General features: G+C 47.6%; 1 protein-coding gene across 1 annotated transcript in view; it reads left to right on the top strand.

Moving 5' to 3' along the window:
- LOC120049202 (actin filament-associated protein 1-like) overlaps positions 1 to 19,144 on the top strand; it is a 76,380-nt gene extending 57,236 nt beyond the window's left edge. The window contains exons 9-17 of the mRNA XM_038995436.1: positions 1 to 39; positions 289 to 500; positions 715 to 860; positions 1,596 to 1,710; positions 6,037 to 6,160; positions 10,120 to 10,284; positions 14,177 to 14,367; positions 16,131 to 16,298; positions 17,224 to 19,144. The exon at positions 1 to 39 is cut by the window's left edge and continues 114 nt beyond it. Coding sequence (XP_038851364.1) covers positions 1 to 39; positions 289 to 500; positions 715 to 860; positions 1,596 to 1,710; positions 6,037 to 6,160; positions 10,120 to 10,284; positions 14,177 to 14,367; positions 16,131 to 16,298; positions 17,224 to 17,250 — 1,187 coding nt within the window. The 3' untranslated portion in view covers positions 17,251 to 19,144. The remainder of the gene's footprint in view (positions 40 to 288; positions 501 to 714; positions 861 to 1,595; positions 1,711 to 6,036; positions 6,161 to 10,119; positions 10,285 to 14,176; positions 14,368 to 16,130; positions 16,299 to 17,223) is intronic.

Genomic DNA, 19,144 nt, shown 5'->3' with positions numbered 1-19,144 from the left:
AACAGACATCTTCAGCCGAGGAGGACATACCCACCTGTGGTAAGACACCTGTTAGGGGTTAGATGTCACATCTGGGGTGTAGAGGACAACTTATATCAAGGGTGGATTGGTCGTATAGGTGCTCTGTTCAAATGTGTTCCAATACATTGTTGTTGTTTCTATGTAGAATGTCTTGACTTACAACAACCACAACTGCAGCTGTTCACCCATTTCCTGGTCTGCCGTTTCACCATTGGTCACTTTACCCCACCCCTTTATCCTAACTGGTCCGTCTTGTCTGATTGACAGGCTACCTGAACGTGCTGTCCAATAACCGCTGGCGTGAGCGTTGGTGTCGTCTGAAGGACAACCAGCTGCTGCTTCATAAGGACCGTACTGACCTGAAGACCCACACGGCCAGCCTGCCCCTCAGAGGCTGCGAGGTCAGCCCAGGACTGGACTCTAAACACCCCTTCGCCTTCCGCCTGCTCCGCAACGGACAGGAGGTGGCCGTACTGGAGGTAGGTTGGTGGTCAATGGGTGGAAGTTGGTCTTAGATTCAGATCTAGGCCACGTCAAATCATCAGATCTGATCTTAAATCAGCACCCGAGGGGCAACTTTGTCCCACACCATCAAATGCACTAACAACTAGTGAGTAGCTTTGTGGTCATGTGCTAGTTTGACTTTGATATAAAATAGTGCTGGATCTCTCTAAACCCTCCTGTTCTCTCCAGGCGTCCTCCTCAGAGGTCATGGGTCGGTGGCTGGGGATGCTGCTAGCTGAAACAGGCTCTATCACAGACCCTGCTGCCTTACATTACGATTACATAGATGTAGAGACTACCGCAAACGTTATCCAGCTGGCCAAGCAGTCCTTCTGGTGAGACACACACACACACACACACACACACACACACACACACACACACACACACACACACACACACACACACACACACACACACACACACAGGGGTCATTTGTCTTCTAGATGGGGTGTGAGCGTGCAGTTCTGGGCTCATGAGATGTAGTCGGTGTTTGTGTTTGTCTGTAAGTTGTTATTCGTATGTTGATATCTGGTGTAAAAAAGGAAAAACTAAATATCTATATTTGATTAAAGATGGGATGTTATGGTGGCCGTGTGTGCATGTGTTTTGAAATCCTGAAAAGGGCAAGCGTTGTATGACAGATGGGGTGGGTGCATGGTGGTATGTGTCCACTATGAGATGTTGAAAAACCCCTCGGCCCCTGTTCAGTTAGGAATGCACGTCTCTGGATCAATGTTTTCCCTCAGAGGATGTGAGTCACTCTCTTAGCAGCATTGTTTTCACCAGAGCACTGTGTGCAGTCCAGTCCTGCCCACACAAAATAACACAACACACTTAGCAAAGGGCTGGATAAAGAGTTTCAATATCAACTGGAGTACTAAATGATTGGACTGTTATTTGTATGATGGGGACACTATGAGACAACAGCTATAAGGGTCCTTAAAGGCAAAATCTCTCCTTATTCCCAATATGGCTCTACATTTCTATAAATTACTACGATTATGAGGAGAAGGTGTCATTTGTCCTTGTGTTGTCACGTGTATAGTAACTCACAGTGTCCTCCTCAGCTTCACTAGTAAACGTGCTGTATCTCCCAACCCTTATCTGGACAACCCTGCCAACAGCTACGCATGTCCCTCTGGAATGGCACTGCACTATGATGATGTGCCAATCAATGGAACGGTAAGCACACACACACACACACACACACACACACACACACACACACACACACACACACACACACACACACACACACACACACACACACACACACACACACACACACACACACACACACACACACACTGCATTGTGATGGCTTGCATCAGGGACATCTTCCTGTTTCTCATCCTCTCTCGCTCCCTCTTTCCCATGCTCATCCCTCTGATTAAATGATTGTGCAACTTTCAAGTACGTTCCCCTGCTCTAACTCACTGGTCTGTAACAACAACATCAACCCTTTGGCGTCCTCTCTTCTTTTTCTCCTCTCCTCTCCCCTCCTCTCCTCTCCTTCTCTCCTCTCCTTCTCTCCTCTCCTCCTCTCCTTCTCTCCTCTCCTCCTCTCCTTCTCTCCCCTTCTCTCTTATCATTTTCTTTCTCTTTATATTTCCTTTTCTCTCCTCCCCTCTTCTCTCCTCTCCTCTCTCCTTCTCTCCTCTCCTCGCCCCTTCTCTCCCCTTCTCTCCTCTCCCCTTCTCTCCTCGCCCCTTCTCTCCTCTCCTCCTCTCCTTCTCTCCTCTCCTCCTCTCCTCGCCCCTTCTCTCCTCTTCTCTCCTCTCCCGTTCTCTCCTCTCCTCTCCTCTTTGCATACCTTCCTCTATCGTAAGGACCCAGAGGCGCTATACTCCAGCCCTGCCACCGGAGGGCGACGTCTGAGAGAGGAGGTGTTGTATGAGAACACTGACCCTGACCTGTATGAGAACATGCCTTCGCCCAAGCTGGCCGCCCGCTACTCCCCCAAGCCCAGTCGCCTGGCATCATCCTCCTCCTCCTCTTCCTCCAGCCACTACAAAACCCCTGGCCCTGTCAAATCCAAACTCCTCTCCTCTTCCTCCTCTTCCTCGGCTAACACTAACACTAAAGCCGTTACTCAGGTGACTAACGCACTGCTTTCCTAACATGTATGCTACCCTAACACTGAACTCTTCTCTTTCATATCAAAGGGATAGTTCACCTCAAAGTGTATCAAACATTTTCATACCTAAAAGATGTTGGGACCCTTGTGACATTTCTTGTATAGACCCAAATGTCATTGACACCCTCGAATTACTTTATGATTTTGGCGTACTGTTTTACTGTATGTAGAGAGGAGGGGATTGGAGAGGGATACTGTATGTAGAGATGAGGGGATTGGAGAGGGATACTGTATGTAGAGAGGAGGGGATTGGAGAGGGATACTGTATGTCTAGAGGGGATTAGAGAGGGATACTGTATGTAGAGAGGAGGAGATTGGAGAGGGATACTGTATGGAGTAGAGGAGGGGGATTGGAGAGGGATACTGTATGTAGAGATGAGGGGATTGGAGAGGGATACTGTATGTAGAGAGGAGGGGATTGGAGAGGGATACTGTATGTAGAGATGAGGGGATTGGAGAGGGATACTGTATGTAGAGAGGAGGGGATTGGAGAGCGATACTGTATGTAGAGATGAGGGGATTGGAGAGGGATACTGTATGTAGAGATGAAGGGATTGGAGAGGGATACTGTATGTCTAGAGGGGATTAGAGAGGGATACTGTATGTAGGAGAGGAGGAGATTGGAGAAGGGATACTGTATGTAGAGAGGAGGGGATTGGAGAGGGATAATGTATGTAGAGATGAGGGGGATTGGAGAGGGATACTGTATGTAGAGAGGGGATTGGAGAGGGATACTGTATGTAGAGAGGAGGACAGACATTGGAAACCTAGGGATCTGTATGTAGAGCCAGGAGGGATTGGAGAGGGATACTGTATGTAGAGATGAGGGGATTGGAGAGGATACTGTATGTAGAGAGGAGGAGATTGGAGAGGGATACTGTATGTAGAGAGGAGGAGATTGGAGAGGGATACTGTATTTAGAGAGGAGGGGATTGGAGAGGGATACTGTATGTAGAGAGGAGGGGATTGGAGAGGGATACTGTATGTAGAGATGAGGGGATTGGAGAGGGATACTGTATGTAGAGAGGAGATTGGAGGGGGATACTGTATGTAGAGAGGAGGGGATTAGAGAGGGATACTGTATGTAGAGATGAGGGGATTGGAGAGGGATACTGTATGTAGAGAGGAGGGGATTGGAGAGGGATACTGTATGTAGGAGAGGGGGGATTGGGAGATGGATTAGAGGATACTGTATGTAGAGAGGAGGGGATTGGAGAGGGATACTGTATGTAGAGAGGGGATTGGAGGGGATACTGTATGTAGAGAGGAGGGTTATAAATTATGAGAGGGAGGAGTTACAGTTACTGAGGTAGAGGAGGAGGGGATTGGAGAGGGATCTGATGTAGAGAGAGGGGATTGGAGAGGATACTGTATGTAGAAGAGGAGGGGATTGGAGAGGGATACTGTATGTAGAGAGGAGGGATTGCAGAGGGGATACTGTATGTAGAGAGGAGGGGGAATTAGGAGAGGGATACTGTATGTAGAGAGGAGGGGATTGGAGAGGGATACTGTATGTAGAGAGAAGGGGATTGGAGAGGATACTGTATGTAGAGAGGAGGGGATTGGAGAGGGATACTGTATGTAGAGGAGGGGATTGGAGAGGGATACTGTATGTAGAGAGGAGGGGATTGGAGATGGATACTGTATGTAGAGAGGAGGGGATTGGAGAGGGATACTGTATGTAGAGAGGAGGGGATTGGAGAGGGATACTGTATGTAGAGAGGAGGGGATTGGAGATGGATATTGTATGTAGAGAGGAGGGGATTGGAGAGGGATACTGTATGTAGAGAGGAGGGGATTGGAGAGGGATACTGTATGTCTAGAGGGGATTGGAGAGGGATACTGTATGTAGAGAGGAGGGGATTGGAGAGGGATACTGTATGTCTAGAGGGGATTAGAGAGGGATACTGTATGTAGAGAGGAGGGGATTGGAGAGGGATACTGTATGTAGAGAGGAGGGGATTGGAGAGGGATACTGTATGTAGAGAGGAGGGGATTGGAGAGGGATACTGTATGTAGAGAGGAGGGGATTGGAGAGGGATACTGTATGTAGAGAGGAGGGGATTGGAGAGGGATACTGTATGTAGAGAGGAGGAGATTGGAGAGGGATACTGTATGTAGAGAGGAGGAGATTGGAGAGGGATACTGTATGTAGAGAGGAGGGGATTTGTAGGAGGATGGAGGGATACTGTATGTAGAGAGGAGGAGATTGGAGAGGGATACTGTATGTAGAGAGGAGGAGATTGGAGAGGGATACTGTATGTAGAGAGGAGGGGATTGGAGAGGGATACTGTATGTAGAGAGGAGGGGATTGGAGAGGGATTAAATTATGCAATTTCAGTCTCAATTCTTGTTACATGTGTTATTCCTGCAGAGACATGCTTTGATTTAATATAATGGTGTTGATACTGGCCACCCAGAATCTAGGTTTCCAGACATTATCCTCAAAATCCCTGCTGGCTTAGTTCTACTGTAGTGTGTCTCTTAGTAATGTGATTAAAAACATGGCCATGCAGAGGAATGGTGTTACAAGCATATTGAGCCCCTCGTAAAATAGCGTATCCAGTATTGAGTGTATAGGAGTTAGGGTCTGAGACATTGACCATGCACTCTTTAGCAAACCTTAGCTAGAGGCCTGATATTAAACTGAGAGAAGTAGGGGGGATCAAATAGCTGCAGTGTGTTAGGCTACGTATCTGTCAGAGCACTTCAGACCACCCAGCTTTTAGAGGGTTCTCCTGTCTGTCTGTCTGTCTGTCTGTCTGTCTGTCTGTCTGTCTGTCTGTCTGTCTGTCTGTCTGTCTGTCTGTCTGTCTGTCTGTCTGTCTGTCTGTCTGTCTGTCTGTCTGTCTGTCTGTCTGTCTGTCTGTCTGTCTGTCTGTCTGTCTGTCTGTCTGTCTGTCTGTCTGTCTGTCTGTGTTTGTGTCCGTCCTCAGATGAACCTTTCCTTGTCATCAGACACGCACACACACACACACACACACACACACACACACACACACACACACACACACACACACACACACACACACACACACACACACACACACACACACACACACACACACACACACACACTGCAGGGGTAATACAGTACAGTAGGACTGGTTTAGCCCAATGCTGGGATTACTGTGTTATGTTTAACTTAAAATGTGTTTGTACAGCTGTGCACAGATAAGTTCTCATGATCATATCCACCTGGGGAGTTTGGTGGACAATGGGTTTTTATTGAAGTGGTTTTTGTAGCCATTTTAACTGTCTGTTCACTTCATGGTTTTCTTTATATGTGCAAATTCTACCCAGCAGTTTTACGACTGTGCATTTCAACCAGGTTATGAGTAGATGTTCTCTCTTCCTCCTCAACCAATCAGCTGAAGGGAAAAAAGGTCCCAGTGACCAATGGGACAGCGTCTAAACAGAAGGTGGACAAGAACCAGGCCAAGAAGACCAATGGAACAACCAATGGAACAGCATCTGTGAAACGCAACAACTCCAGTAAGTAAGTGTGTGTGTGTGTGTGTGTGTGTGTGTGTGTGTGTGTGTGTGTGTGTGTGTGTGTGTGTGTGTGTGTGTGTGTGTGTGTGTGTGTGTGTGTGTGTGTGTGTGTGCGTGTGTGTGTTTAAGAGCTATATAGGTAGAAAGTGTGAGAAGGCAACAGAGAGGCACAGAGATAGAGACACATTCCCTCAAGTACATTACAGTCTGCAAATCATGACACCCAGTACTGGCATGTTAATTCATCTAGTGCTAGCCTGTCACTTCCAGTCATCGTTATACCAGCCACTGGCTGTGATATACAGCAGTAGCCTGGTCTTAGTAGACACTAAGTCTGGCTCCCCACTCCTGAGTCAAACACACCACTGAGCGCTTTCTAGGAAAACTGGAGCACCACAACACTCCGGAACATGCCGGAATTCCCAACTGACAGTTGGTGAAGCAGCAGGAGTAGACATATTTTGGGTGGGGCTAATACAGTTTCTTAGAAACCAACCCGTCGTAAAAACCCAACTTTGTGGATGACTGTCACTACATATCCAGACCAAACTAACATTCATTCAAATAGCTGCATGAACTGGCACATATTTGGCCAGAGGACAGAGTGGTCACTGGTGAGGCTCATCTGTGTGACGGAGGGCTGTGTGTATTCAGTGATGCTTGATCTACGATCGTTTTGAACCCGCTTTCTCAGACATTTAGGATTCAGTGTCTGTTACACAATCCTTGTTTAATCTCAAGCTAAAATAGGCCCGTATCGGTGTATCGATGGTTGAAGATGTCAGGTGGTGGTTTGAATGAGTATACAGTCCTTCGTAAAGGCTAATGCGCTAGTGAGCAGGTATTTCTAGGCTGAGGTTTGGGTTATTATTTTCCAGCAGGTCTGGACCCTACCCTCTTCTGGGTGATTAACAGGTATTTCTAGGCTGAGGTTTGGGTTATTATTTTCCAGCAGGTCTGGACCCTACCCTCTTCTGGGTGATTAACAGGTATTTCTAGGCTGAGGTTTGGGTTATTATTTTCCAGCAGGTCTGGACCCTACCCTCTCCTGGGTGATTAACAGGTATTTCCAGGCTGAGGTTTGGGTTATTATTTTCCAGCAGGTCTGGACCCTACCCTCTTCTGGGTGATTAACAGGTATTTCCAGGCTGAGGTTTGGGTTATTATTTTCCAGCAGGTCTGGACCCTACCCTCTTCTGGGTGATTAACAGGTATTTCTAGGCTGAGGTTTGGGTTATTATTTTCCAGCAGGTCTGGACCCTACCCTCTTCTGGGTGATTAACAGGTATTTCTAGGCTGAGGTTTGGGTTATTCTTTTCCAGCAGGTCTGGACCCTACCCTCTCCTGGGTGATTAACAGGTATTTCCAGGCTGAGGTTTGGGTTCACTGGGTTTCTGGTCAGTTTATGAACTCTGATGAGCATTGGTTGGTTCTTTCTCCTCATCCCCTGTTCTCCTGCCATTCCTCTCATCCCCTGTTCTCCCCTCCCATTCCTTTCATCCCATTCCTCTCATCCCCTGTTCTCTCCTCTCATCCCCTGTTCTCCTCTCATTCCTCTCATCCCCTGTTCTCTCCTCTCATCCCCTGTTCTCTCCTCTCATCCCCTGTTCTCCTCTCATTCCTCTCATCCCCTGTTCTCCTCTCATTCCTCTCATCCCCTGTTCTCTCCTCTCATTCCTCTCATCCCCTGTTCTCTCCTCTCATCCCCTGTTCTCTCCTCTCATCCCCTGTTCTCTCCTCTCATCCCCTGTTCTCTCCTCTCATCCCCTGTTCTCTCCTCTCATCCCCTGTTCTCCTCTCATTCCTCTCATCCCCTGTTCTCTCCTCCCATTCCTCTCATCCCCTGTTCTCTCCTCTCATTCCTCTCATCCCCTGTTCTCTCCTCTCATTCCTCTCATCCCCTGTTCTCTCCTCTCATCCCCTGTTCTCCTCTCATTCCTCTCATCCCCTGTTCTCTCCTCTCATTCCTCTCATCCCCTGTTCTCTCCTCCCATTCCTCTCATCCCCTGTTCTCTCCTCTCATCCCCTGTTCTCTCCTCCCATTCCTCTCATCCCATTCCTAACATCCCTTTTTCTCTCCTCCCATTCCTCTCATCCCCTTTTCTCTCCTCCCATTCCTCTCATCCCCTCTCTCTCCTCATCCCCTGTTCTCTCCTCTCATCCCCTGTTCTCTCCTCTCATCTTATTTCCTTCCATTCCTCACCTCCTCTCTGATTCTATTCTCCCCCTAATCCCACCTTCCCCCTAATCCCTTTTCTCCCCAAATCCCTCCTTCCCCCTCCCCCTAATCCCTCCTTCCACCCAATCCCTCTTTTTCCCAAATCCCTCCTTCCCCCTCCCCCTAATCCCTCCTTCCACCCAATCCCTCTTTTTCCCAAATCCCTCCTTCCCCCTCCCCCTAATCCCTCCTTCCACCCAATCCCTCTTTTTCCCAAATCCCTCCTTCCCCCTCCCCCTAATCCCTCCTTCCACCCAATCCCTCTTTTTCCCAAATCCCTCCTTCCCCCTCCTCCTAATCCCTCCTTCCACCCAATCCCTCTTTTTCCCAAATCCCTCCTTCCCCCTCCCCCTAATCCCTCCTTCTCCCCTTCTCTCCTCCCCTTCCATTACCCATTTCCCCACACTGGGTTTAATGGTGTGAAGGTACACTATATATACAGAAGTATGTGGACAGCCCTTCAAATGAGTGGATTCAGCTATTTCAGCCACACCCGTTGCTGACAGGTGTATAAAATTGAGCACAGAGCCATACAATCTCCATAGACAAACATTGGAAGTAGAATGGCCTTACTGAAGAGCTCAATGACTTTCAACGTGGCACCGTCATAGGATACCACCTTTCCAACAAGTCAGTTCGGCAAATGACTTCCCTGCTAGAGCTGCCCCGGTCAAGTGCTGTTATTGTGAAGTGGAATCTTCTAGGAGCAACAACGGCTCAGCCGTGAAGTGGTAGGCCACATAAGCTCACAGAACGGGACCGCCGAGTGCTGAAGCGTGTAGAGCGTATAAACCGTCTCTCCTCGGTTACAACGCTCACTACCGAGTTCCAAACTGCCTCTGGAAGCAACGTCAGCACAATAACTGTTCGTCGGGAGCTTCATGAAATGGGTTTCCATGACCGAGCAGCCGCACACAATCCTAAGATAACCATGCACATTGCCAAGTGTCGGCTGGAGTGGTGTAAAGCTCACCGCCATTGGACTGGAGCAGTGGAAACACATTCTCTGTAGTGATGAATCACGCTTCACCGTCTGGCAGTCTGACGGAATAATTTTGGGTTTGGTGGATGCCAGGAGAGCGCAACCTGCCCCAATGCATAGTGCCAACTGTAAAGTTTGGTGGATGAGGAATAATGGTCTGGGGCTGTTGTTTATGGTTTGGGCCTCTTAGTTCCAGTGAAGGGAAATCTTAATGCTACAGCATAAAATGACATTCTAGACGAGCATCAACAGCTCAGCCGTGAAGTGGTAGGCCACACAAGCTCAAGGAACGGGACCGCTTAGTGCATTTCTGTGCTTCCAACTTTGTGGCAACAGTTTGGGGAAGGCCCTTTCCTGTTTCAGCTTGACAATGCCCCCTGTGCACAAAGCGAGGTCCATACAGAAATTGTTTGTCAAGATCGGTGTGGACGAACTTGACTGACTTGCACAGAGCCCTGACCTCAACCTCATCGGACACCTTTGGAATGAATTGGAACGCCGACTGCGAGCCAGTCCTAATCGCACAACATCAGTGCCCAACCTCACTAATCTTCTTGTGGTTGAATGGAAGCAAGTCCCCGCAGCAATGTTCCAACATCTAGTAGAAAGCCTTCCCAGAAGAGTGGAGGCTGTTATAGCAACAAAGGGGGGCCAACTCCATATTAATGCCCATGACTTTAGAATGAGATGTTTGACGAGCAGGTGCCCACATACTTTTGTTCATGTAGTGTGTATATATAACTCCTCTCTGTCCTGTAGGTGCAGAGCAGTATAAGTACGGTAAGAACCGTGTGGAGGCGGACGCCAAGATGCTGCAGGCTAAAGAGGAGGAGCTAATAAAGAGAAAGCAGGACATCAGGAACCGTCTGACCCAGCTGAAGAAGGACAGGAAAGACCTGCGCACCGCCATGGAGGCCAGCACCGGTAACACACACACACACACACACACACACACACACACACACACACACACACACACACACACACACACACACACACACACACACACACACACACACACACACACACACACACACACACACACACACACACACATATACACACTGCTTCTACCAAGGTAGAGGGAAGAGGGAGTGAAAGTAGTGTAAGATGGAGAGATGATGGGAGGGTTAGGAGTGAGTGGTGTTTGGTGGAGTTATGGATGGTAGGGTTAGGAGTGAGTGGTGTTTGGTGGAGTTATGGATGGTAGGGTTAGGAGTGAGTGGTGTTTGGTGGAGTTATAGATGGAGGGTTAGGAGTGAGTGGTGTTTGGTGGAGTTATGGATGGAAGGGATAGGAGTGAGTGATGTTTGGTGGAGTTATGGATGGAGGGTTAGGAGTGAGTGGTGTTTGGTGGAGTTATGGATGGAGGGTTAGGAGTGAGTGGTGTTTGGTGGAGTTATGGATGGAGGGTTAGGAGTGAGTGGTGTTTGGTGGAGTTATGGATGGTAGGGTTAGGAGTGAGTGGTGTTTGGTGGAGTTATGGATGGAGGGTTAGGAGTGAGTGGTGTTTGGTGGAGTTATGGATGGAGGGTTAGGAGTGAGTGGTGTTTGGTGGAGTTATGGATGGAGGGTTAGGAGTGAGTGGTGTTTGGTGGAGTTATGGATGGAGGGTTAGGAGTGAGTGGTGTTTGGTGGAGTTATGGATGGAGGGTTAGGAGTGAGTGGTGTTTGGTGGAGTTATGGATGGAGGGTTAGGAGTGAGTGGTGTTTGGTGGAGTTATGGATGGAGGGTTAGGAGTGAGTGGTGTTTGGTGGAGTTATGGATGGAGGGTTAGGAGTGAGTGGTGTTCGGTGGAGTTATGGATGGAGGGTTAGGAGTGAGTGGTGTTTGGTGGAGTTATAGATGGAGGGTTAGGAGTGAGTGGTGTTTGGTGGAGTTATGGATGGAGGGTTGGGAGTGAGTGGTGTTTGGTGGAGTTATGGATGGAGGGTTAGGAGTGAGTGGTGTTTGGTGGAGTTATAGATGGAGGGTTAGGAGTGAGTGGTGTTTGGTGGAGTTATGGATGGAGGGTTAGGAGTGAGTGGTGTTTGGTGGAGTTATGGATGGAGGGTTAGGAGTGAGTGGTGTTTGGTGGTGTTATGGATGGGAGGGTTAGGTGTGAGTGGTGTTTGGTGGAGTTATGGATGGAGGGTTAGGAGTGAGTGGTGTTTGGTGTTTGGTGGAGTTATGGATGGAGGGTTAGGAGTGAGTGGTGTTTGGTGGAGTTATGGATGGAAGGGTTAGGAGTGAGTGGTGTTTGGTGGAGTTATAGATGGAGGGTTAGGAGTGAGTGGTGTTTGGTGGAGTTATGGATGGAGGGTTAGGAGTGAGTGGTGTTTGGTGGAGTTATGGATGGAGGGTTAGGAGTGAGTGGTGTTTGGTGGAGTTATGGATGGAGGGTTGGGAGTGAGTGGTGTTTGGTGGAGTTATGGATGGAGGGTTAGGAGTGAGTGGTGTTTGGTGGAGTTATTGATGGAGGGTTAGGAGTGAGTGGTGTTTGGTGGAGTTATGGATGGGAGGGTTAGGAGTGAGTGGTGTTTGGTGGAGTTATGGATGGAGGGTTAAGAGTGAGTGGTGTTTGGTGGAGTTAGGAGTGAGTGGTGTTTGGTGGAGTTATGGATGGAGGGTTAGGAGTGAGTGGTGTTTGGTGGAGTTATGGATGGTAGGGTTAGGAGTGAGTGGTGTTTGGTGGAGTTATGGATGGGAGGGTTAGGAGTGAGTGGTGTTTGGTGGAGTTATGGATGGAGGGTTAGGAGTGAGTGGTGTTTGGTGGAGTTATGGATGGAGGGTTAGGAGTGAGTGGTGTTTGGTGGAGTTAGGAGTGAGTGGTGTTTGGTGGAGTTATGGATGGAGGGTTAGGAGTGAGTGGTGTTTGGTGGCGTTATGGATGGAGGGTTAAGAGTGAGTGGTGTTTGGTGGAGTTAGGAGTGAGTGGTGTTTGGTGGAGTTATGGATGGAGGGTTAGGAGTGAGTGGTGTTTGGTGGAGTTATGGATGGAGGGTTAGGAGTGAGTGGTGTTTGGTGGAGTTATGGATGGAGGGTTAAGAGTGAGTGGTGTTTGGTGGAGTTAGGAGTGAGTGGTGTTTGGTGGAGTTATGGATGGAGGGTTAGGAGTGAGTGGTGTTTGGTGGCGTTATGGATGGAGGGTTAAGAGTGAGTGGTGTTTGGTGGAGTTAGGAGTGAGTGGTGTTTGGTGGAGTTATGGATGGAGGGTTAGGAGTGAGTGGTGTTTGGTGGAGTTATGGATGGAGGGTTAGGAGTGAGTGGTGTTTGGTGGAGTTATAGATGGGAGGGTTAGGAGTGAGTGGTGTTTGGTGGAGTTATAGATGGAGGGTTAGGAGTGAGTGGTGTTTGGTGGAGTTATGGATGGAGGGTTAGGAGTGAGTGGTGTTTGGTGGAGTTAGGAGTGAGTGGTGTTTGGTGGAGTTATAGATGGGAGGGTTAGGAGTGAGTGGTGTTTGGTGGAGTTATAGATGGAGGGTTAGGAGTGAGTGGTGTTTGGTGGAGTTATGGATGGAGGGTTAGGAGTGAGTGGTGTTTGGTGGAGTTAGGAGTGAGTGGTGTTTGGTGGAGTTATAGATGGGAGGGTTAGGAGTGAGTGGTGTTTGGTGGAGTTATGGATGGAGGGTTAGGAGTGAGTGGTGTTTGGTGGAGTTATGGATGGAGGGTTAGGAGTGAGTGGTGTTTGGTGGAGTTATAGATGGAGGGTTAGGAGTGAGTGGTGTTTGGTGGAGTTATGGATGGAGGGTTAGGAGTGAGTGGTGTTTGGTGGAGTTATAGATGGAGGGTTAGGAGTGAGTGGTGTTTGGTGGAGTTATGGATGGAGGGTTAGGAGTGAGTGGTGTTTGGTGGAGTTATGGATGGAGGGTTAGGAGTGAGTGGTGTTTGGTGGAGTTATGGATGGAGGGTTAGGAGTGAGTGGTGTTTGGTGGAGTTATAGATGGAGGGTTAGGAGTGAGTGGTGTTTGGTGGAGTTATGGATGGAGGGTTAGGAGTGAGTGGTGTTTGGTGGAGTTATGGATGGAGGGTTAGGAGTGAGTGGTGTTTGGTGGAGTTATGGATGGGAGGGTTAGGTTTAGGATTGAGGGGTGCAGGATGGAGGGTTTGGAGGGGGAGAGATGGGAGGGTTAGGTGTAGGATTGAGGGGTGCAGGATGGAGGGTTTGGAGGGGGAGAGATGGGAGGGTTAGGTGTAGGATTGAGGGGTGCAGGATGGAGGGTTTGGAGGGGGAGAGATGGGAGGGTTAGGTTTAGGATTGAGGGGTGCAGGATGGAGGGTTTGGAGGGGGAGAGATGGGAGGGTTAGGTTTAGGATTGAGGGGTGCAGGATGGAAGGTTTGGAGGGGGAGAGATGGGAGGGTTAGGTTTAGGATTGAGGGGTACAGGATGGAGGGTTTGGAGGGGGAGAGATGGGAGGGTTAGGTTTAGGATTGAGGGGTACAGGATGGAGGGTTTGGAGGGGGAGAGATGGGAGGGTTAGGTGTAGGATTGAGGGGTGCAGGATGGAGGGTTTGGAGGGGGAGAGATGGGAGGGTTAGGTTTAGGATTGAGGGGTACAGGATGGAGGGTTTGGAGGGGGAGAGATGGGAGGGTTAGGTGTAGGATTGAGGGGTGCAGGATGGAGGGTTTGGAGGGGGAGAGATGGGAGGGTTAGGTTTAGGATTGAGGGGTGCAGGATGGAGGGTTTGGAGGGGGAGAGATGGGAGTCAGATGTTCTTATCCTGACTGACTTCTCAATAAACTACAAATAAAGGTAGGACAGATAATGAGAGTGTATGGTAGTGCTGTGACCCATTCTAAAACCTCCTTCTTCTACCTTTCCTCCTTCACGCAGCTAAGCGTTCCGCTGGGTCCCTGGCGGAGCGGCTGAAAAAGGTGGAGGACGAGTGCAAGCTGAAGGAGGACGAGCGGGTGAGCCTGGAGCTGGAGATGACAGAGGTCAAGGAGAGTCTGAAGAAGGCCCTGAACGGAGGAGTCACTCTGGGACTCACCATCGAGCCCAAGTCTGGCACCTCCAGCCCACAGGTCAGACCTCGGTCACGTTTATTTTATGAATCCCTTTTTACATCAGCAGTTGTCACAAAGGGCCTTACAGATACCCAGCCTAAAACACCAAAGAGCAAGCAATGCGGAGGCAGAAGCACAGTGGCTAGGAAAAACTCCCTAGAAGGCAGATACCTAGGAAGAAACCTAGAGAGGAACCATGAAGTCCTGTTCTGGCTGTCTCTACCATGTCCGTGACCCATGGCTGAGTCTCAGTACTGTACAATGGCTTCCTTCTCTTGAAAAGTGAACAGACAAAAGCATTTTTTTCCTATGTAAATTAGCCTAGAAAAAACAATCTCAATTGAAATGACTAAAACTAAATCAAACCTGTGCAGAAAAGATAATTGACCTACATTTATAGTCTCTTCACTGTGTCCAACTTGATAACAGTCATCTATAGTCTCTTCACTGTGTCCAGCTTGATAAGTCATTTATAGTCTCTTCACTGTGTCCAGCTTGATAACAGTCATTTATAGTCTCTTCACTGTGTCCAGCTTGATAACAGTCATTTATAGTCTCTTCACTGTGTCCAGCTTGATAACAGTCATTTATAGTCTCTTCACTGTGTCCAGCTTGATAACAGTCATCTATAGTCTCTACACTGTGTCCAGCTTGATAACAGTCATTTATAGTCTCTTCACTGTGTCCAGCTTGATAACAGTCATCTATAGTCTCTACACTGTGTCCAGCTTGATAACAGTCATTTATAGTCTCTTCACTGTGTCCAGCTTGATAACAGTCATTTATAGTCTCTTCACTGTGTCCAGCTTGATAACAGTCATTTATAGTCTCTACACTGTGTCCAGCTTGATAACAGTCATTTATAGTCTCTTCACTGTGTCCAGCTTGATAACAGTCATTTATAGTCTCTTCACTGTGTCCAGCTTGATAACAGTCATTTATAGTCTCTTCACTGTGTCCAGCTTGATAGCAGTCATTTATAGTCTCTTCACTGTGTCCAGCTTGATAACAGTCATTTATAGTCTCTACACTCTGTCCAGCTTGATAACAGTCATTTATAGTCTCTACACTGTGTCCAGCTTGATAACAGTCATTTATAGTCTCTTCACTGTGTCCAGCTTGATAACAGTCATTTATAGTCTCTTCACTGTGTCCAGCTTGATAACAGTCATTTATAGTCTCTTCACTGTGTCCAGCTTGATAACAGTCATTTATAGTCTCTACACTGTGTCCAGCTTGATAACAGTCATCTATAGTCTCTTCACTGTGTCCAGCTTGATAACAGTCATCTATAGTCTCTTCACTGTGTCCAGCTTGATAACAGTCATTTATAGTCTCTTCACTGTGTCCAGCTTGATAACAGTCATTTATAGTCTCTTCACTGTGTCCAGCTTGATAACAGTCATTTATAGTCTCTTCACTGTGTCCAGCTTGATAACAGTCATCTATAGTCTCTTCACTGTGTCCAGCTTGATAACAGTCATTTATAGTCTCTACACTGTGTCCAGCTTGATAACAGTCATTTATAGTCTCTTCACTGTGTCCAGCTTGATAACAGTCATCTATAGTCTCTACACTGTGTCCAGCTTGATAACAGTCATTTATAGTCTCTTCACTGTGTCCAGCTTGATAACAGTCATTTATAGTCTCTTCACTGTGTCCAGCTTGATAACAGTCATCTATAGTCTATTCACTGTGTCAATACACCCAACATACTCATGACAAACAGGCTGTTGCAAAGGTTTCTGCTGACTCTGAATGGTGTGTATGTGTGTGTCCAGTCCCCAGTGTTGCTGAGGAGTACCGTAGAGAACTCTCCCATCTCCAGCTGTGACACCAGTGACACAGAGAGCTGTTCTACCCTGCCCGTCAACAGTGCCTCCCTCCTCCGCAGAACGACCAATCAGAAACCCTCGGCCGTCCGCGGCCATGTCCTCAAGAAGGCCAAGGTGGGACAGAGTTACGGAGAACACACACCAGTGGAGGCTGGTGGGAGGAGCTATAGGAGGAGGGGCTCATTGTAATTTCTGGAACGGATTAGAATGAATGGAACGGTATCAAACGCATCAATCATATGGAAACCACATTTGACTCCATTCTATTCCATTCCAGCCCTTACAATGAGCCAATTATCCTATAGCTCCTCCCACCAGGCTCTTCTGACACACACACACACACACACACACACACACACACACACACACACACACACACACACACACACACACACACACACACACACACACACACACACACACTCAAAACACCCTCTGCACTCATTCACCTGTATTACCACACATCTCTGACACACACACACACACACACACACACACACACACACACACACACACACACACACACACACACACACACACACACACACACACACACACACACACACACACACACTCAAAACACCCTCTGCACTCATTCACCTGTATTACCACACTTCTCTGACACACACACACACACACACACTCAAAACACCCTCTGCACTCATTCACCTGTATTACCACACATCTCTGACACACACACACACACACACACACACACACACACACACACACACACACACACACACACACACACACACACACACACACACACACACACTCAAAACAGCCTCTGCACTCATTCACCTGTATTACCACACATCTCTGACACACACACACACACACACACACACACACACACACACACACACACACACACACACACACACACACACACACACACACAGACACACACACACATCCATTGCCACACATCCCATCCCAGTCTAATGACTGTACTGAATTTGCGTGTAACTGTCGTATTTGTGTGTATTTGCATGTATATCCACACTCAACTCACTCAATGTTCCCTTTGTTGCAGGAATGGGAGATGAAGACTGGCACATGAGCAACAACTCTCTTCACAACAGTCCTATCTTATTCGCTTTTTATTTTATTTTAATGCGTGTATATATTAATTTAAGTCAGTTGGTATAGGGAAGAAGGTTGAAGAGGAGTACAAGCATAGCCAAACAGAGAGACGATCAAGACAATGCTGATTTTTGTGTACTTTATTTCCTGGACATAAAGAACTAGCAGTCTTTTTCTAGCTTACTATTGTGTAATACCATGTCATGTTTCAACTACTCTGTTGTGTCCTTTTGCCCAATCTTGTGTTTTTCTGTTCGTTTTTTGTTTGTTGCAGACATCCACTTTCATACAGTCTCTTGTTGCCTGTTTCTCCGTCACATAAAATAATCAGGTTTCTAAAACTCTTGGGGTTCCAAAATCAAGTGCATATTTATTTGTAAATGTTTCTTAGGTAAATACTAGCATCCTTGTGATTATTTATGTTGATGATATTTAATGCTTGTTGTATTGTATAGCTCCCTCTCTTTAGAACAGGAACTGCACTGTGCCACTAATGTCCACATCATCTGGATCCAGCCGTTAGTATCACTGTTAGGCAATCATCAAACCAGCAATACACCTACAGTACTCCTAGTCCTTAGTGGTTGATGCCTGGGAATGGGCCTTTGGAATGCGCCACTCAGTAAAGTGCGGGTCAAACTAAGGCGTGGTGGTGTTCTGGTGAGTTTGGCCACGACTGGCGTTGGGAAAGTCCTCAACCACAAGTAATGTAGCTTCTTGTATTTACACTTCTACATCCAGGAGCCTCGGGCCACTGGTGCACTGTAACCCCGTGGTCTGGTCTCACTCTGTGTGTGTGTGTGTGTGCGTTAGTTTATGTGTGTGTGTGTGTGTGTGTTAGTTTGTGTGTGTGTGTTGAAATGTCTTGAGGCACATTCCAACCCCATCATTAATACACTGTTAGAAGTAGAAGCCCTTGCAGTATGGTCAGAAATACCGTGTGTTCTCCACTTCAACCAGAGACTGTAACCTGGTTGTGGATTCTTAACTTCCAGTTGCTACTCTAGCAACACGTTTCAGCTCATGCACATCACACACACATCACACAGACACAGACACACACACACAGACACACACACACACACACACACACACAGACACAGACACAGACACAGACAGACACTTTTATGTAATTTATTTCTAATGGTGTTTTTGGTAATGATTTTACCACATCTACAGTACATTGCAAAATATTCCCATATCCACACTGCAAAATATTCCCATATCCACACTGCTCAGTGTAATCTAACCACGGTGCTTTGTAGGGGTGAGACGTAGCATGTTGATGTACTACTGCAAGCAAGCTACGTTTTTACTAGTTTCACTCAAAGGCACGTTTACCTTTAAAACGTCTGGTTTATGGTGCATTTATTGGCCTAGTTGGAATATGAGGCTGTGCGTAACAAAAATGGCCGCCAACAGCTGTTTTCAAGTTATCAGTGTACATGTTTGTATCCCTCTTTGCTTCTCTATTCATTCAGATTGAGGTTGGGATTCAATCCCATCGTGGGTTAAATGCATTGTGGTGTTTTAAAGGCAATTGAGTCGACATATGCAGCGTTTATCGTGAATGGGATCTTCGCGAACGAGGGAACATTGCCTTAAAAAGCCTCAATGCCTATAACCTGCGATCGGATTGGATCCCGGCCAAAGTCCCACTAGGCTGCGAGTTAGAGCTAGCTCTTCACCACAAGATGAGGGAGAGATGAGGAGAAAGGTTACCAGGGAGAGGAGAAAGAGGTACGCGTCTTGTCCATTTTGGACCCCTTTCTTCGCTGTTTAAACAACTTCAAATCTGAAATGGGCCTCAGAGAGAGATGATGTCACTCAGAAAATGTGAACCCATTGTACCTGTACATAGCTTTTTGGGA

The sequence above is a fragment of the Salvelinus namaycush genome, chromosome 6 (genome assembly GCF_016432855.1).
Source record: "Salvelinus namaycush isolate Seneca chromosome 6, SaNama_1.0, whole genome shotgun sequence".
Classification (NCBI taxonomy): Eukaryota; Metazoa; Chordata; class Actinopteri; order Salmoniformes; family Salmonidae; genus Salvelinus; species Salvelinus namaycush.
This window is presented reverse-complemented; position numbering and strand designations above follow the sequence as displayed.